The 17792-nt window shown below is 35.9% G+C and overlaps 2 protein-coding genes across 4 annotated transcripts in view; both read right to left on the reverse strand.

The window, feature by feature from the left end:
- Positions 1-784: 784 nt before the first annotated feature.
- Positions 785-2895, reverse strand: dkk1b (dickkopf WNT signaling pathway inhibitor 1b). 2 transcript variants are annotated; one of them, XM_077206148.1, is made up of 4 exons: positions 2489-2895; positions 2256-2397; positions 2023-2163; positions 785-1402 (listed from the first exon to the last, which is right to left on the reverse strand). In XM_077206148.1, exons 1-4 carry the CDS (start codon positions 2690-2692, stop codon positions 1152-1154), a joined length of 738 nt encoding a protein of 245 aa, XP_077062263.1. In that variant the 5' UTR covers positions 2693-2895; the 3' UTR covers positions 785-1151. The 2 variants fall into 2 exon arrangements, with proteins under 2 accessions (XP_077062263.1, XP_077062262.1); XM_077206147.1 differs by having other exon boundaries at positions 2256-2400.
- Positions 2896-7156: 4261 nt separating this feature from the next.
- The window catches only part of prkg1b (protein kinase cGMP-dependent 1b), a 235748-nt gene continuing 225112 nt past the window's right edge, over positions 7157-17792 (reverse strand). For both annotated transcript variants that reach the window (XM_077206124.1, XM_077206123.1), the window contains exons 10-18: positions 13264-13360; positions 12178-12317; positions 11988-12077; positions 11757-11898; positions 11167-11330; positions 10915-11037; positions 10578-10640; positions 10400-10466; positions 7157-9669 (exon numbers count right to left, since the gene is read on the reverse strand). In XM_077206124.1, the coding sequence (XP_077062239.1) occupies positions 9571-9669; positions 10400-10466; positions 10578-10640; positions 10915-11037; positions 11167-11330; positions 11757-11898; positions 11988-12077; positions 12178-12317; positions 13264-13360 (985 nt within the window). In that variant the 3' untranslated portion in view covers positions 7157-9570. The remainder of the gene's footprint in view (positions 9670-10399; positions 10467-10577; positions 10641-10914; positions 11038-11166; positions 11331-11756; positions 11899-11987; positions 12078-12177; positions 12318-13263; positions 13361-17792) is intronic.

Genomic DNA, 17792 nt, shown 5'->3' on the forward strand with positions numbered 1-17792 from the left:
TTAAGTCTGATATATGTCCTATAATGATTCACTGAAATGTAACACTGCATCCCATCCCATGCTCTCGCTATGAGCAGACAGGGCCATTAAACGCTGCCACTATCAGTGAGCATCCTTGAACTTTAAAGAGAAGGTGACTATAGTCAGTCTCCACGTGCTAGACCATATTAAAGCCTCTCACCTTCAAAGAGAGAGAGAGAGAGAGAGACAGACAGAATTCACAAGCAGACCTCAAACAGATGCTTGTTTGTAATGTGTGACCTGTCTATATAAATGCTTTTGAAAGCATCGGATCAATCAGACATGGGTGACTTTTAATCTTCTTTTAATCTCCGTTTCAAGGGTTCGTTTACATTACTGCGATTTGTTTCTTTATTGTTTGTAACATCGCTCTGTTTATCTGTTTATATTATACGCTTAAAAAAAGTGTTTTATTCAAATAATAGATCATCTGCTGATCATTTTGATCTTGTTTTCTTCTTTGGTCACTTTGTTTCAACATGTGTAGCACAAAATGACTTCAAAGTAATACAAACTAAAAATAGCCTCCCTGATGCAATTAAATGCGACTGTCTTTTTTCCACTGGTGGAAATGTTTCTTATGGCTTATTAAATATAGACACACCTAAATACCTTAATTAGTGTTATAGAGGGGAATACATAAAAGCTCCTCAGCTCTGACCGCACCTATAACTTAACATTCTGTGTATTCTTTACATGCAGCTCGAGAAACTCTCTCTTAATCCTCGTAATGCAAGCATGACTTAAAACAGTAAACTGAATATCATCTTTACAATCTTTATTTAGAATAAAATAGACATTTAAATCAGCTCTATATGACTGTAAAAACCAGATATACACAAATAAGATAGACTAGTAAAACACTGAAAACCTTCTTTCAAAACAGGGTTGACAAAAACATCTGAATTAAGTGCCAACTGCCTTATATTATTTACAGTATAATACAGTAATTTACTGCAATATTTAAGTTCCGTTGAGAAACAATTATATCTACTCTGCAATGTTGACACAAGAAAATGGAGGAAACCAGTTGAAAAACAGAGTGTCCCATTCCAAGTCCTGTTTCCCTCAATCGCTCGTCCCTCAAGTCTGTTTTTGAGCTTGTGAAAGAAAATTCCTTAAATGTTCATTCAGTGTCTCTGGCAAGTGTGCAGACTCCGTGATGACTTGCTACCGTCTCCTCTTTGCGTTTTGCAGGACAGACCATCCCCACAATCGCAACGCTGGAATATTTCTAAGCCATGGGTGCCTTTCCTCTTGTGCTTGGTGCAGACCTGGCCTTCTCTCACGACGGGCTTGCAGATTTTGGACCAAAAGTGACGAGCACAGCAAAGTCCCTCAGCACAATCTGATGATCTCAGACAGGTTTCTCCCTCCAGTCCTTTAACAAAATAACATCCATGAATATAATGCACAACTGACATGTTCTTTTTGGGGCATCAAAGAAATGTCACATTGAGGATCAGGTTGATGAGCATGACGTTGCTGATCATTAACTTAACGTGTTAAACTAAGTCTTACTTTATAAGCATGTCTCAGTCTTAAATCTCTGGATTATAAACACATTTCAACATCCTCCAAAAGTTCTACATGTCTAATCTACATGTCACATTTAATTAGGGTTCTAAAAGAAAGTTTCCAAAAAAATCCTGGAAAGTTCCCAAAAAATCGTCTCGGTTACGTATGTAACCCTAGTTCCCTGATAGGGAACGAGACGCTGCGTCGCTCCCGCAGCGTTTGACGCAGCTCGAAGTTCCCTTGAAAGGGAACTGGAAACTTTAAACCCTAATTAATACTACTCACATTCCTGAAAAGTTCATGCCTACTTAGTGATACACCAGAGGGTTTAAATATCTGCCTACTGAGTAGCAATTATTTCAAAGGAACATTATCTGAAAATGACCTGAAGCTATTCTACACATAGACACCCAAACATAGCCAATAAAGTCAACATAGCATGGTGGTTAATAAAGTCTATTAGTTATGTAAAGCATTATTTACCTTTTAGCATTTGGTTTTGTGGTGAACCTTGACTTGGAACTTTTGGTGGCTCCACAAAAGTAGAGTTCTCATTGGAGATGGACACAAACTCTTCCATTCCAATCTGCTGAATCATGTCAGGATCATTTGGAAGACAAACTCCTAATAGAAAGAGGTTCACAGTTAGCCAAAATTGCTTGTTAACTGTTAAGCCTATATAACGGTAAAGTGTTTTTTCATAAGTTTGATCTTACCATTGCTGCAGTGGTTGCCAGGGCAGCACATCGCATCCCGGATGCAGCGCTTCCTGCGCTTCTTACACTGGAGACAAACACCGCGAGACAGGAAGCAGAACTCCTCGCCACCGCATTCCTCGTCACTCTCGCAGATTAAAGGCTGCTGGAGTTTACAAATACACTTTTAGTCTAACGACTACGAGGTTAAAAACAGCTGTCTGAACATAACATGTGCTCGTTTATATTCTTACCTGCGGTGTATCGACGGCGAAGTTCAGACTGCCGCTGTCCGCAGGTGACTCATCCGGACTAGGGCTGACCGGGTGACTGGGACTCGCCACACCTGAACCGACCTTTATAGCGTTCGAGTTGAGCACCACAGAACCAGCGGATGCCACTTTGATGAAGCCCACAACAATGAGGCAAGCGGTTGAGAACATGGCAGTGTTCAGCATTGTCAGGTCTGCTATTCCTTGGATGGAGGATGTATTCCCGAGGTGAGCAGAGAACTTCTGTGGTTCGTCATGAGCGCGAGACGCTTCATTTATACGCGCGCGGGGTTGTTTGCGCTCCCGCCCCTCGCTGAGAGTAACAAAGAGCTGGATGAAATTTCAAAGAGTTGTGTCATGAGCTGTCTGTCTATCAGTTGTACGCACGTCTTCACGAGATGCCATCAAACAGCCACTTCAGTAATACTGCTTATTTAATTCACATTAATGAGGAAGTCAGTCATTTGCTGAAAGAAACATGAAGTCAAAAATTACTAGCTAAAAAGATTGTTATATTGTATTATAGGGCCATATTATGCAATAGCCTACTGAAGATGCACATTTACCCATTTACAAAACTTTACCTGCTTTTATTTAAAATCAAAGTGACGCAAAAGTCAAAGTAGTCTGCACAAGGTTCAAACACTTTGAATTTAACTGCTAATAAAGGGAACCGAGACAAATTGACTGGACTGACGATCGGCTTAAATCAATATAGGCCTACATTTACCACATATTTGGAATTTTAGAACTAGAAAATCGTTTTAATAATAATTGTAAAAATAATAATTATACACATATATATATATATATGTGTGTGTGTGTGTGTGTGTGTGTGTGTGTGTGTGTGTGTGTGTGTGTGTGTGTGTGTGTGTGTGTGTTTTATTACAATATTAGGCTACATGCAGTCTGATTGTTTCATTATTCAGAAAGCAGGATACTTGACACTGGACATCTATCGCCTGAGTTTATTTTCCCATAGTTTCATAGTTTTTCACAGTGAGTTTATTCCATGTTAGAAATGCAGTAGGTTGACAGATATAGCAGATCTTGAGTCATTCCGCGATGGAGTGCTCTTTGAAATGCGTTTGATTAAACAAGTGCACGAGATCAAAGTGAATATGCAAATAAGAAGAAGTGAGAAGTTTACCGAATTAATTATCGTTCAGTCTGTGCTTTTAAACAAATAGTGAGTGATTAGCAATCTGAGATAAGAATGCGACGCTCTTAGGTGACGTGGTTCATCTATTGATCTATATTATAAATATTTGAGCTTACATTTTTAGAACTGACGAAAACAATTACCTGATTAGTCTCGCTTTTTTAAAATATTAAATATCATCCAAATTAACTGAGCTCCCCATGTGAATCTTTATTAAAATTGAGTAGGCTAGGTTATAGGTGTGGTGACTCCTGTAGATTTGAAACAGTTCAGATATTCGCTGTCTAAACTTAAATCTGTTGCAGCATGGATAAATTGTTCCTAAATGATAACCACCAATAATAATATATAGCATTGTAAAAACTGGCGTTTTGGTGGGCATAAACTGCGCAAACGATTTAACATGTTCAAAGTGTCTGTCTGCCCAATTCTCCGGGATAACTCCCAAATCAATGTCTTTGATGTTGTTGACAGGGCCGGGTCACTTCTAATAGACGACCACAGGACAAACGCTCAATACACTTCATTAAACGTGAATTGGCAGGGTTCATCCCCATCCCTTTGTCTATTGGCTTTGTTTTAATTGTACATCCAAAGCCTACAGTGGTGTAAAATGAAGCCTGTGTAAAGGACCCTTTGATGAGCTTAGATCAAACAGGACTGAAGCCGTGTCTTAATCAGACTTCCACAGCGATGCTATTTTCCCAAACAGTCCATTTGCTCGGCTTTTAGCGGCTTTTTGTGGGCAATGTAGCCTACTTAGCAAATTCATTTAGTGGAAGGCCAGGTAATCCTGTTTTAAAATTCCTGATGACATCTCAATCAGGTCAGAGCTCCTGAGTGACCCTGAGTAGCTATTATTATAGGCTACAGCAAATATATATATATATATATATATATATATATATATATATATATATATATATATATATATATATATATATATATATATATATATATATATGACATCAGTTCAATACAGAATGAATGAATGATTGAATGAATGAAAATAAATCTGCCAATAGCTATATGGTTATAGCCTAACTGCAGGTTGCTAACTATAGCAACCATTCTTGGCACATCAATATAAAATGCATGCCTTTTTCAATTCATTCCAATGGCTTTGAATAGTAATTCGGTTCTTTTGAATAGGTCTTTTCAAAGAACCAGTTCAAAACACAGAATTAATTATTTTACGAAGTGACATAATTAGCTACTTCATCACTTGCAGTGGCATGCATGCTCTGACATGCTCGAATGCTATGTTTTGCATGTGGTTCATTAAGCTTTTTGATTAGCTCTCGTTTTATTAGGCTAATAAGTTTTTTACTCTGCTCCAGTTCATTTTGGTGCATCGATGATTCCAGTTATGAAAACGTTAAGAAACATAACATGCTGTACATTTATATAATTTCCAATCAAGTCCATTTACATCTCCTGATGTTTATGTAGCCAATGTTTAAATAAAACATCTATCTATAGCGCATTAATAAAATGGGCATGGTTATGTTTTCAGTAGATGTTTTATTTGTAAAATTTCTGCTGTTATCATCACCCATCTATTCACTCAATATCGGATGATTGCCTACGAATCGTACATGTTCAAAACAGACTATTTACTCCATACACTAATCGAATGGAAAAAGGTCCGACTCAAACGAAGCGTTCACGTATCGACATCACTATTTTATCTACGATTTAAGAGTAACACAATACATAGTAGCCTACTACTCCCGTCACATATAAAACACTTGTCCTTGAAAGTTTTAATTAGATCACTTTGTTGCATTGTGTGATGTCAAATTCTCAAATGATCGCGCGGGAGTCCGACTTTCCCTCTTGTGGTAATGTGTGTTCTTCGTTCTGCAGATGGAATGCGAAGGTACGTCGTTTACTTTTGTAGGTTGCTATCCTTTCCTGTCCTCCTTTGGTGTGACAGTCTGAGCGGGGGGTTGATGCATGTCCTCTGATGACTCTCCAAAACAAACTTGTTCCTTTGTTGATGCTTTGTTGGACTTCATGTTTGAAGCTGGGTGAAGAGTTTACTGTAAGTAAATGCCCCAAACATTGTAATATGTTTTGAAACATAAATAAATAGTCAAACATGTCTTCACACTGAGAAAAATCTCTCCCAGTTATTCTTTAAATGACCATAACCCAATGTTATATCCATTTAATGCTTTCAGGACCTTTTTGAGACCATGCTATTTATAGCTATATTGTGCACCGACCTATAAATATTAAAATGTTTTATATATAGGTCAAAATCACCAATTAGTAATAGATTGGTAATTTCTAGATGGGCCATTCCATGAAACAATACTGCATATTTTACATAAAATGTTAATCAACTTTAATGCCATGTGGGTTCCCATACATGGATGTACCCCAATTAACACAAATGTATTAGTACTCAATAATAAAAAATAATAATAAAAATAATCACTTTTTGAAGCACTTGACACGCAATTACCCATGCCCCCAATCATGTTTTCTCAGCTTCACTTTGAAATAAAAGGTACATATTTTTGTTCTTAATCAGTAGGTTTAAGTATTAGTACACTAACTTATTCTCTTTTACATTAAATACAATTTATTGTGATACATATTTTGTGTAAAACCATTAAATGAGCTCTTGTCCTTCAAACTTCAGTCCACTTGCCAATTGCTCTTAAAAATCTTAAGTGTATGCCCTAAATCACATGACTTGCTAGAAGTGACATCATTCCCTTTGAGGGAAAGCAACTCTTTAAGAACAAAGTAAGAATTAGACATAAACTCATTTTTAAGTGACTTATCTAATAGCGTAAAACAACGTCCACCCTGTTGTGTCAATTTGAACTGGATATGAATTTTTTTTTTTAATATATACATTCAAATTCTTCCCGAATCTGCTATGTTGTTCTTTTCTAGTAATGGATTTTATAAGCGTAAAAGTCTACCCCGGTCCACCTTGTTGCACATTGCATTGCAAATATGTCATGTAACATGGTTGACAAATGTCATCGAATGTGATTTTTTTCTAATAGTCGGTCAGATTTGTTATACTAGCATGAGCTTGATGATAGACTTTTTCTCTCTCCGATAAAACTAAACACATCAATTTTCTCTCTCCGATAAAACTAAAAACAAATTTTAAAGATTTTTTTCAAAAAACCTGCTCTGTCCAAAATCCACCAAACTGTAGAAATGACCCAGATATGCCATTGACTGATGGCTTTAGCTGCTGGAGGTCAGAGATGTATTTTCTACCCCCTGGGTTAACATCTTTTGATGTCTATGGGCCACAGTGCTGGCAATGAAACATTACCATGCTTGTGTGTTATCTGTTGAGAAGAGGGGAGGGCAGATGTTTACAGAGCATTATCACCAGCTGATATGAGTCAGACTCTTCATAATACTAACACCTCAAGCTAAATCTTGTTTGTAGGACATCCTGAACTTCTGAACACAACATACAATGAAAACAGCAGCTTTTTGCAGACATATTACTTTGAAAGATGATTTTATTGTAAGAAAAAGGCATATAAATCTTGGTACCTTAAAAAAAAAAGCCACAACTGATTAAAAAGAACATTTGGGTGTCTGACCTAGCCGTGCAGCATCAAAACAAGCAGGGTGAGTCTGAATGCCACTGTGTTAAGGCACTTTCAATAATGCCAAAATATATATGGTGAGCACATAATATTCATTTTGAAAAGTAAAGACAATAGAAAACAACTAAAATAGGTTACAAACAAAAAAAGAAGAAGAAGAAAAAACCTTAGCAAAAGGAATTGCTTTACTCTGACAATAAATCTCTACAAATATCACAAAAATATTACCACTGTATATTATATTATATATACATAAATATTTACTCCTGGTTCTACAATAAATAAGATTACATAATTGGTTTTCCAGCACAGCACTTTGTGTTCAAGCTATTTTAGACCACAGGCAGTCTTCTCATCATTGTTTAAATGAGTCAGGGAGAGTTATGAATATGATTGGTTAAAATGATGGAAGAAAAGTAGGTCTGGTATCAATTTTAGAGCTGATTATTTACCTTCATAAACAATCCCGATCTTGCCCCTTTTTATCTGGGGAAACTGTGACTTGACAGCCGTTCCACTAGAGACGTACAGTGTGTATTTTAGTAAAAATCCTGCCCTCTAGTGGTGCACAAACTGCATTGAGTCTGATTCAATATTTCCGTAGATTCCCGTTGTCTTAAAAAAATCGAATTCTTTAATACACAGGAACAAATAAATAACACAATATTAACATGCTAGTAACTAACTAACTAAAACTTGTGATTAACGATTTAATTAATAGTGTTCGGTTGAGGTAATTCACTATTAGCCAACTATTTTTTCTATTAACTATTTTCCCAGAGGATTTCTAAGAACTACGCACACAGGTTAATATGTGAATAATGCATTATTAATTCTAAAGTGAGGATTATGGTAACCCACTAGTAATGACTCCAGTATAACCAAATCCTTCAGAATGAATTGCCAACTATTTGTAACAATATTCTAAAGTGAAAACCATGATAACTTCGTAGTAATTGACTAAAGTCATTGTAAGCTTTTGAGGTTTTTGTATATTAATTCTTTCTTATAGTCATTACTAGTAGGTTACCATGATCTACACTTTAGAATTAATTATACATTATTGTTCAAATTAATTATGAACCTGTATTTAGTTCAAACCTCTGTGTGAGGTATGCATTTTTTTTTAGTTATTGATTTGCTATAGTTAACTATAGTGAAGAATATTCAACTGAGCGCTATTATTTACTAATTCGTTAATCAGAGTTTCTTGTTAGTTTATAACAGTTACTAGACTGTTAATATTGTGTTACTCACTTGTTTCGTAGTTATTCATTAATGATGAAACAGTATTTTAAAGTTGACTACAAATACAGAATATCCAGTCCAGAAACCTTTTATTAGAAGATTCTGATTAAAGATTTAATAGATAGTTCACCCAAAAATTCTCTCATCATTTACTCACCCTCATGTCGTTCCAAACCAGTACGACATTCTTTTTCTCTTTGGAACACAAAGAATATATTTTGAAGAATGTTGGCAACCAAACAGTGTCGGTTCCCAATGACTTCCATTGTATTTTTTGTCCATATAATGGAAGTCAATGGAAATCGAAACATTGAACCGTTGTTGCTAACATTCTTCAAAATATCAGCTTCTGTGTTCAACAGAAGAAAGTAAAGAAGTTTTATTTTTGGATGGATTATCCCTTTTAAAGGAGTATACATAAAAAGGACAACATGGAAATTAATTTAATCATATCTAAAAATCAATCTGTATCCACTACAGAACCTTTTTTAAGTTTGTGTGACATTGGTGTGCTTCAGTTCCAAATGTATTTTACACACAACTATGTCATACAATTAAAAGTAAATGCAAACTAAAATCCTGATTGAAATGCATCTTACAAACAATATCAATACTCAGCCCAGATCATAGTCCTGTCTCTACTTATGATTCTATTTTGAAGACTTTATGATTCTATTTTGAAGACACAAAACTGCAAATGCTGCGTGTGCAATCGGTCAAACATAAAATAGCACAGAAAAAAGAAAAAATAATACATATATATATATATATATATATATATATATGAAGGGCTCATTTATGAAACATCGGTGCCAGTCTGAGTCCATATCTAAGGCCAAATATGAACTCCAGTCTTTATGATTAGGACAGTTATGTGAGTCATGGGTGCGGCGGGGAGCTGGGACGCCCCAGTGGCACCGCAGGACAGAAGCATGGGCGAAGGCAACTTGGTGTCACAGAGCTGGGCCAGGCGTCTTCCAATCTCCTCTTCGATCGCACCCTCAGGCTGACGAATCGCAAGGGACGCTCCGGCCCGGGGCATGTTACGAGTTTCAGTTTTAGAAATCAGTGTCCCAGCCGGAATTGTCATCTGGGGGAGGGTCCTCGTTGTCCTCAGGAAAGCTATCAAAGTTACTGGTGTCAGTCGGGCTTGCAACCTAATAGGAACGTGAGTGGAGGAAATGGGATGTTAGACGCACAAATATAGAGCAGTAATGGGAATGTCATAAACACAGCTATAAACAAGCTTAATTAATAATGTGTGCCTGCATTGTTTATACGTTATTCAGTGTGTGAAATATCAACTGATATAAAAGTATTTCAATTATATATATATATCAATGAATCAATTTTTGTAGTAATTTTACAGTTGCACTACACAATAAAATTATTATTATATTATATATTATTTATACTCAAATATTTTTCACAGTGAAATATTACAATAGTAGTATTATTATTAATTTGTATTAATAATTAAATAATAATAATAATAATAATAATAATTATAATTATAATAATAATAATAATAATTATTATTATTATTATTATTAGTAGTAGTAGTAGTAGTAGTATCATTATTACAGTATATTTTTGGCCAAATTGTGAAGCCCTACAATCAACTAAAGCAAATCAGGAAGATTTTTAGCTGTTTGTAAAATCTGTTTTAAAGGCTGCGTTAATTCTTCTCACAGTATTTACTATACCAAAATTAACAACGTAATTATGTTTCACAAAGGTTTTGTTTGAGTGTTGATTTTTTTTTTAAATTGTAGTTCTCTTAATTCCTCTTCCTATCATTTAAATTCAAATGTACACTTATGAATTAAAAAGCTTTTTGTTTGGATATTGCTCAACCCTCTGGATATGTGGATGTGGAATACTCACGTCAGGAATAATTGGAGGTACGAGAGTTCCTTTGCGCAGGCCTTCCCAGTTAAAGCCTTCGAACCATCTATGATGGAACAAATAGAATAAAGATCCTGCATGATTTTATAAAAGTTTCAGAACTTTTCTAGACCTGAAAACCACAATTTTCAAATTCCCAAATAATAGGGACACTCACTTGTGTTTTTGGATATCTTTGACTCCATTTTTCAAGTTTCCTAGCCTCTCAGACGGATTGTCCCTGGGGGAAAAAATATTTGGAGGAAAAAAAGAGATTAATTCATGGACCTAATTTTTGTCGCAAAATTTCTTTGCCAAACCCAGATACACTATATTTCAAACTAAGGATTTGTTTTAACCGTGAGGTATACATGTGTGATATAGAGGTTAACAGCTTTGGAAAAGCAGAACATTTAAAGTTAATTTAAATCTCAACAGAAATAGAGTATTAATGTGTCAATAACTGTCAATAAATCAGCACAGATTGAACCTAAGGGGTTTTCAAATGTACCCACCTGCATAGTTTTTTAATTAGATTGCCTGCATTTTTGGTGATCTTCTTTGGAAATTCTATCATGTCGATTCCTCTTAAAATTATATTATAGGTCTTCATTGGATCTGGTCCTGAGAATGGTGGGCTGAACAACAAATACACATCGGATTTTACAAAATTAGAATAAGTAAACTTAAACACACAAATGGAAAACATTTCAGCTTAACTTGATTAAAACAAGTTTTCAAACACAGTAATAGGAGACATGATTTACCTTCCAGTCAAGAGTTCATACATAAGAATTCCCAATGACCAGTAATCTGCTGAGATGTCGTGGCCTTTATTAAGAATGATCTCTGGGGCTACATACTCCGGCGTTCCACAGAAAGTCCATGTTTTTTTCCCAAATCCAATCTTTTTAGCAAAGCCAAAGTCCACCTACAGGAGACGAATGGACATAAAAATTACAGCTTTTAGTTCATGTCTGTTAAACTCAAAAAAAAAAATGCTGGGTTGTTTCAACTCATTTTTGGATCAAATATAAGCAAACTCAACTGTTTTAAACACAACAGTTGGATTTGTCCATATTTAACTTTTGTAGCTTTGAATTTCCTTGTGTACTAAAAAGTTGATAAGAAAAAGATATGCACAATTAAAAGTATTTCTCATTTTGGGTAAATGGACCAAAATTATTGATGACTTCTAGCACTCAGCGTATACAAATCAAATCATTGTCCAATCAGATGCTCTCTAGAAAGAGAAGTCCCTCCCCCTGATACCACCTGACACTAAGAGCAGTCTTTAAAATTCACCAGCCTCGCAATGTGTCATCTCATTAAAAATGATCTTGAAATGTATACTCACAAGCTTAGCATATCCTCTATGATCCAGAATGAGATTTTCTGGCTTTAAATCTCGGTAGATTATTCCCTTGGAATGCAGGTAAGCAAATGCTTCGACCACACAGGCTGTATAAAACCGTGTAGTTGAGTCTTCAAATGATCCTCTATGAATAGAGAAAAAAAAAAACTGATGTTTTACTGGGTTTCTATTATTTAGAGTGATTAGCACCCGCCACCTTCACAATTTGGCTACCTGTCTCTAAGAATGGTCCAAAGCTCTCCCCCTAGACAGGCTTCCATCAACATGTACAGATATTTGCTGTCTTTGAAAGTTCTATACAACCTGAGGGAACACAAGCACAGAATTTTGTCGATCAATTTTTGCCTTGATATTTTTAGGATATGACCTCCAATGATGCTCCCAGGTGGGTTTTAGCACCTACCTTACAATGAAGTCTGAATGAGCCTCCTGCATGATCTGTTTCTCAGAGCGGATGTGCTCCTGTTGCCGTGTGTCCACGATGTGACGCTTTTTCAGAATCTTCATTGCAAATGTTTTGGTCTCTTCACTCTTGAGCTGTACCTGTGGACACCAAAGGCACACAAAAAAAAAATAGCACAGAAAAGGTGCTAATAAGCAAATGGCCTATGGAAACAAACCATAAAAACAAGTGGTAGTGTTAATATAGCACTTGAATCATGGTCTGTTATTGTGTAAAGGGTCTTTGAAATAGACAGACTGAGAGAAGGAATTCTTAACATTGCGTCTTCATGAAGGCATTTGCATGTTCATTCGATCCTGTAGCTATCTAGCAAACGGATAGCACTACACGCATATATAACTCCCTGGCGAAAGGCCACTTGTTTTTACTATGTTGCCGCATTGCCAGAAATAGTCGAGTGGAAAGGGGAATCCTCTTCCAGGACCACTAGGCTTTCCTTTACAACAGAGTCTGATCCGCAATGCGGATTTTTTCCGTCCTCTCTATGTCGAAGTTTCCGTCATTTTCTTCCCCCTAACATAAATGGTCATGCAGAAAACGTCACATATCTATCTATCCATACTATCTATCTATCTATCTATCTATCTATCTATCTATCTATCTATCTATCTATCTATCTATCTAATAAACGAGTATTCTTGAACTTTGTGTGGCAGACTGTAATTCACATGTCTACACTATTAGCTCTGTTGTGGAAAGTTACCCTGAATAGAGTTAGAGCATTCCCAGACCTGATCTGTCCTTAAGCACCCTAGATCGTTCAAGAGCTGCTCATATTTCCTGCAATGTAGATTAATAAAATGTATTTGTATTATCAGTTAACATCATTTTTGTTTTTGTTTTTGGGGTGTTGCATACCATAAGCAGAATACCATAAAGCAACTAAACCATATGCATTCACTGTTTTCTTGCTGCGGTCACCTTGTAGTGCTTTATTATAAAGGCTGATGATTTTTTAAATTCTTTTTTATTTACATGAAAAAATCAAACATAAAATGCACACATATATAAGGTGGACCATCCTACCAGCTCAACTCTTCCAAATCCTCCAACTCCCAAGGTGTCGATGATGTTGAAGTCCACCAGCTTCAGGTTGGAGAAGAAGGCATTCTCCGCCTCGTATCTGCATTTTTTGAAGTGGAAAAAGGGAAACTTCTTAGAGGTTTGGATAGAGTATGTGATAGGGAATGTTGGAGCAGGAATTGGGGCAGGAATGCTGTTTATTCGCTCCCTCTCCTTCCTCTCCTTTACCGGGATAGGAAGTAGCTCACGCATCGTGGCCTCCTTGTGGTTTGACCAAATCAAATACTGTGAAACAGTTAAATGTACAATTCTCAAAGCGACCAGCAATATTGCAAAAATTAACTTGCAATATTTGGCTTCCAATATGCAGTATAGTCCTCGGCTCAAGAGCACGTATGGCAGAATAATAACAACAGTCTTTGCTCAAAAGTGGAGTTAAGGCGCCATTTCCAGGTTACATTTCGAGATTTGGGATGCAGTGCGATTTGAGTCTGGCGAAGGACAAAGCGATCCAGATTGGTGGAGTCTCTCCGCATCAATATCGGTCTGTGAAAGCTCTTCTGGACACAGTGTTTGGCTGCGGAAATACCCAAAGCTGTCACTGTCATCAGCAGAGACCGTACTAAAAGTTGAGCAAAGGTCTTCGCTGATTTGCTGAAAATCTCACAAAGCAAGAGATTCTGTCCTTGTGCTTGCTCAGACAGGACACTCAAGTACGCTTGACTGGCGAGACTAGTGCTGTCCTCGCGACTAAGTCTCAATGCGTTCCAAAACTGAGCTTGACTGTGTCCTCTATGTGAGTGCCAGTCTCTGCTGATACTGCCTTGCCTGATCCAGTTTTATTTTTAGCATGTGAACTTGGCTTATGGTTCACCTAGTCAGAAAAGGTTTCCCCGCTCTACCCTCACACCACCACATCTCTTCTTAAAGTTCAAATTTAACTTGAGAAGGACACTGGTGCTGCATAATTATGAGCCCATTAAGATGCTTTAGCACTGAGAGACTGTGAACGTTTCAATTAACACATATAATAACAAAGTTAGCTCATCTTGGAAATAAGTGTGATAGTTAGGTCCTCTAACCGGAAGAAATCATCTGAAAGACTGGAAGAAATGTATCTTTAGCTAGATGGCATGTCATATGGGACCAAACTCAGGTAGCCTACCTTTAGTAATTGTACTTCCCTACTTCACTTAAGTATTGTTTTGATGAACTTACTTGAGTACTTTTCAAGCTTTTTACTTCTTAAAATCATAAAAAAAACTGTTACATATTTTACAGCATAACAATTTGTGAATGGGTTACAGTCCTTGCCCTAAAGAAATGTTTTTATTTATAACCATCTGGCAAATGTCAAACAACTACAAATCTGACATTTATTTAATTTAATTCTTAATAGGTTTCAGTGTAACTCTCTTGTGTGACCTAGAGATTTACATAGGACACTACATTTGCTTTTTACCAAGTTTGACAAGGTACCCATACTTTAAATGAAAATTATTTTACCCATGTCACTCCAAACCTGTATAACTTTCTACTGTGGAACACAAAAGTAGAACATTTGAAGAATATTTTGGTCCAAAGTATCTAGCTATAACCTGATAGTTCAGCCAAAACTTAATGTTGTTGGTTAAAACCAACTTTCATTGGACCAAAATATTCTTCAAAATATCTACTTTTGTGTTCCACAGAAGAAAGTCATACGGGTTTGGAATGACATGAGGGTGAGTAAAATAATAGGATTTACACATACTTTTCTTAAATTTAGATGTTAGAATGCTAAAAGTCTCAATGTCAAAGTCTCTGTACAAGCGCAGAAACCCTCATGTCACTTTAGAAGCTGGAAAACACCCCGGAGGATCACCACTGATATCTGACACGGCAAGGACACAGTATCTGCAGTAAGTTTCCATAATTTAACTAAGACTCCATGGGCAGTAGGACAGCTGCCCCCTCCAAACTCTCACACCAATGAGAGACCACTGGACTTGTCTACATAAGAAGAATATGCCACATTGGCTGCTTCTGGCAGTATTTTGGTACATTGTTCCACCCACATCAACAAAAGAATGCATGTAAATCATCTAGTTCCAGTATTCTGGGAGAAACCAGGCTCAGCCGGGGGGCCAGTTCTCCTCTGGCCAATGAACGAACAGTGTATGATTATGATTCATAAAGAATCAAAGAAAACCATAAAGAAAATTCTCATAAGACTTTTGTTCACATCATTGGAACAAAAATGACACACAAAAACAAACCTTGTTGATTCTCGCAAGTTACACACATACAATGTTTATGTGTGAATGAAAGCCTAAATTAAATCAGTTCATCATTTAAAGTGATTGTTTCTTCGGAAGACTTGGTTTAACTTCTTGATTCTTTTTAAAATGTACTTTTTTGAGCTTGAAAATGTTGATTACATAGACTGTAAATGGATTGACAAAAATTATGAAAGATGTGTTCTGAAGATCAACCAAAATTATTGAGGGTGATGGCGATGACAAATACATGTTCTATGTTAAATGTAAGAGAACACAGTGTAACACTGGTTCAACAGAAGCAACTTAAAAGTACATTCAAATAAGTGAACTAAATTCAGATGAATGAGTCTATTAATTGTCATTAAATTGTTTACATCATCTACATTTATTCTTCAAATCAACCATTTTTAAACAAGAGTCTACAATCCAAGGTTGTTTTCCATGGTTATTGTTACAAGTATAACCCCTCAAGTGTTTGAGCTCCATAAGTGGGAAGAGAGGAGTGGGCTGGATTTCACATAAGCTGTTGACAGGTGATATGTTAGGTGTGGGCTCTGAGAAGATCTACTGATGACTGACGTCACATGGTCAACCAGAGAGGTTTTCCACTGCCGTAGCTGAGAGCATTGGTTACAGTTTGTAACTTATATGTACTTATAACCCGTTAATGGGGCAGTAAACAAGTACAGGGTACTGACTGAGAGGCTTTGATAAGACAGTCTGATATATCCAAAGCCGATTTATAGTACTTGGGTCTTAAAGCTCTACAGGAAGAAATCATTTGATATAGGCTCCGTTCCAATCCTAGTGCGCTGGCTACTGTTAATAGCAGCATAACTGAAACGGATTTGACTGATTCGGAATGCATTGGCAACTTTGTGTGTCAAGCAACTGATTTTAATTGAGTTTGGCATTACTATGTTGCTAAGCTAATGACACAAATGTGTAAGCCAAAAAAAAAGAATCTGCTTTGAGGCAGGACCTATAGAAAAAAGATTGTATTTTCACCTAAGAGAATATATTTTGAGTATCAGTGGAGTTCAAACAACATTAGACTTCAGTGACATTCATTGTATAGACAAAAAACACACTTCTCAAACTGTCTTCTTTTGTGTTTCACACAAAATAAAGTCATAGAGGTTTCAAACAACACTTATGGTGAGTATTAATGAAGAGAATTTCCCTAGTGGAAAAATAGTATACTTAAGCACATTTTATTCATATGTACTTTAGTATAAATGTATTTGTGGCCCACTATAAATTGGTATACTTAAAGTCTGTTAAATTGGAACAACTAATTGTGTACTAAATGTATTTTAGTTGTCCAAAGGCAGTGCTGAAGTTCACCTTAAGTTGTATTACATTTATTTATTTAGCAGACGCCTTTATCCTATATTTATTACTATAAATGAAATTTACAATTTAAGTTGTTACTTTTCATGCAGTTAACGTTTCTGAGTTTATTTGAGATTTTAACTTTTTGTGTAATTTTTGAGGACTGGTGAGGATAAAATTAATAATTAATTTAATAATTCAGAACATTTTGACATTTCCACATTTCAAAGACCAACGGGCCATTGAAGTAGCATTAATCGGGAAGGTGTATTAGTACCGTAGGTGCATTGGAGTGTATTATGAATACACTAAAGTACTAAAATTTCTGATAAAGTGCATACATTTCTTTCACCATTTCAAACTGGATGTATGTTGTTTTCTTTATTTGTCATAATTACACATCTTTACTTTTGAAACTACGCTCTATATGTGTGTAAAGCTGCTTTGCAACCATGCAAAATTGTGAAAAGTATAATATAAATAAATTTCAATTGATTTAAAGAATACCTGTGGTTAAATTATTGAAAAGGTTAAGTTCATAATTATTAAACTTACTTCAATATGATGAATTATGAATTATAATTTTTTGCAACTCAAAACACATTTCCTGTAAACTTTTATTTTATCTATACTATTTTATACTCAACAAGTAGAACTCAAATAAAGTTCATTGTATTGTACATTTAATCATAACAGCTACTAGTAGTACTTAAATATTTAACAAATTAAATTATTTTATTTGCAAATTGCTCATAAGTTATATTTGCGCTGTAAGCAAAAGTTGTTTGGAAATTCTGCCCTTACAGCACCTGTTAGCAGAAACAAGACTAGATGTTTCAGTTCATACCTCACATCTCATTGGTTTGCACAAAAAAGAAAGTCTCATCTAAAAAAAATACATAGCATCACCTTAAAATAACTTTATAATTCTCAGGT

Source organism: Siphateles boraxobius, unplaced genomic scaffold, assembly GCF_051911475.1.
Source record: "Siphateles boraxobius isolate OS27281-9 unplaced genomic scaffold, OSU_SipBor_1 55, whole genome shotgun sequence".
Taxonomy (NCBI): domain Eukaryota; kingdom Metazoa; phylum Chordata; class Actinopteri; order Cypriniformes; family Leuciscidae; genus Siphateles; species Siphateles boraxobius.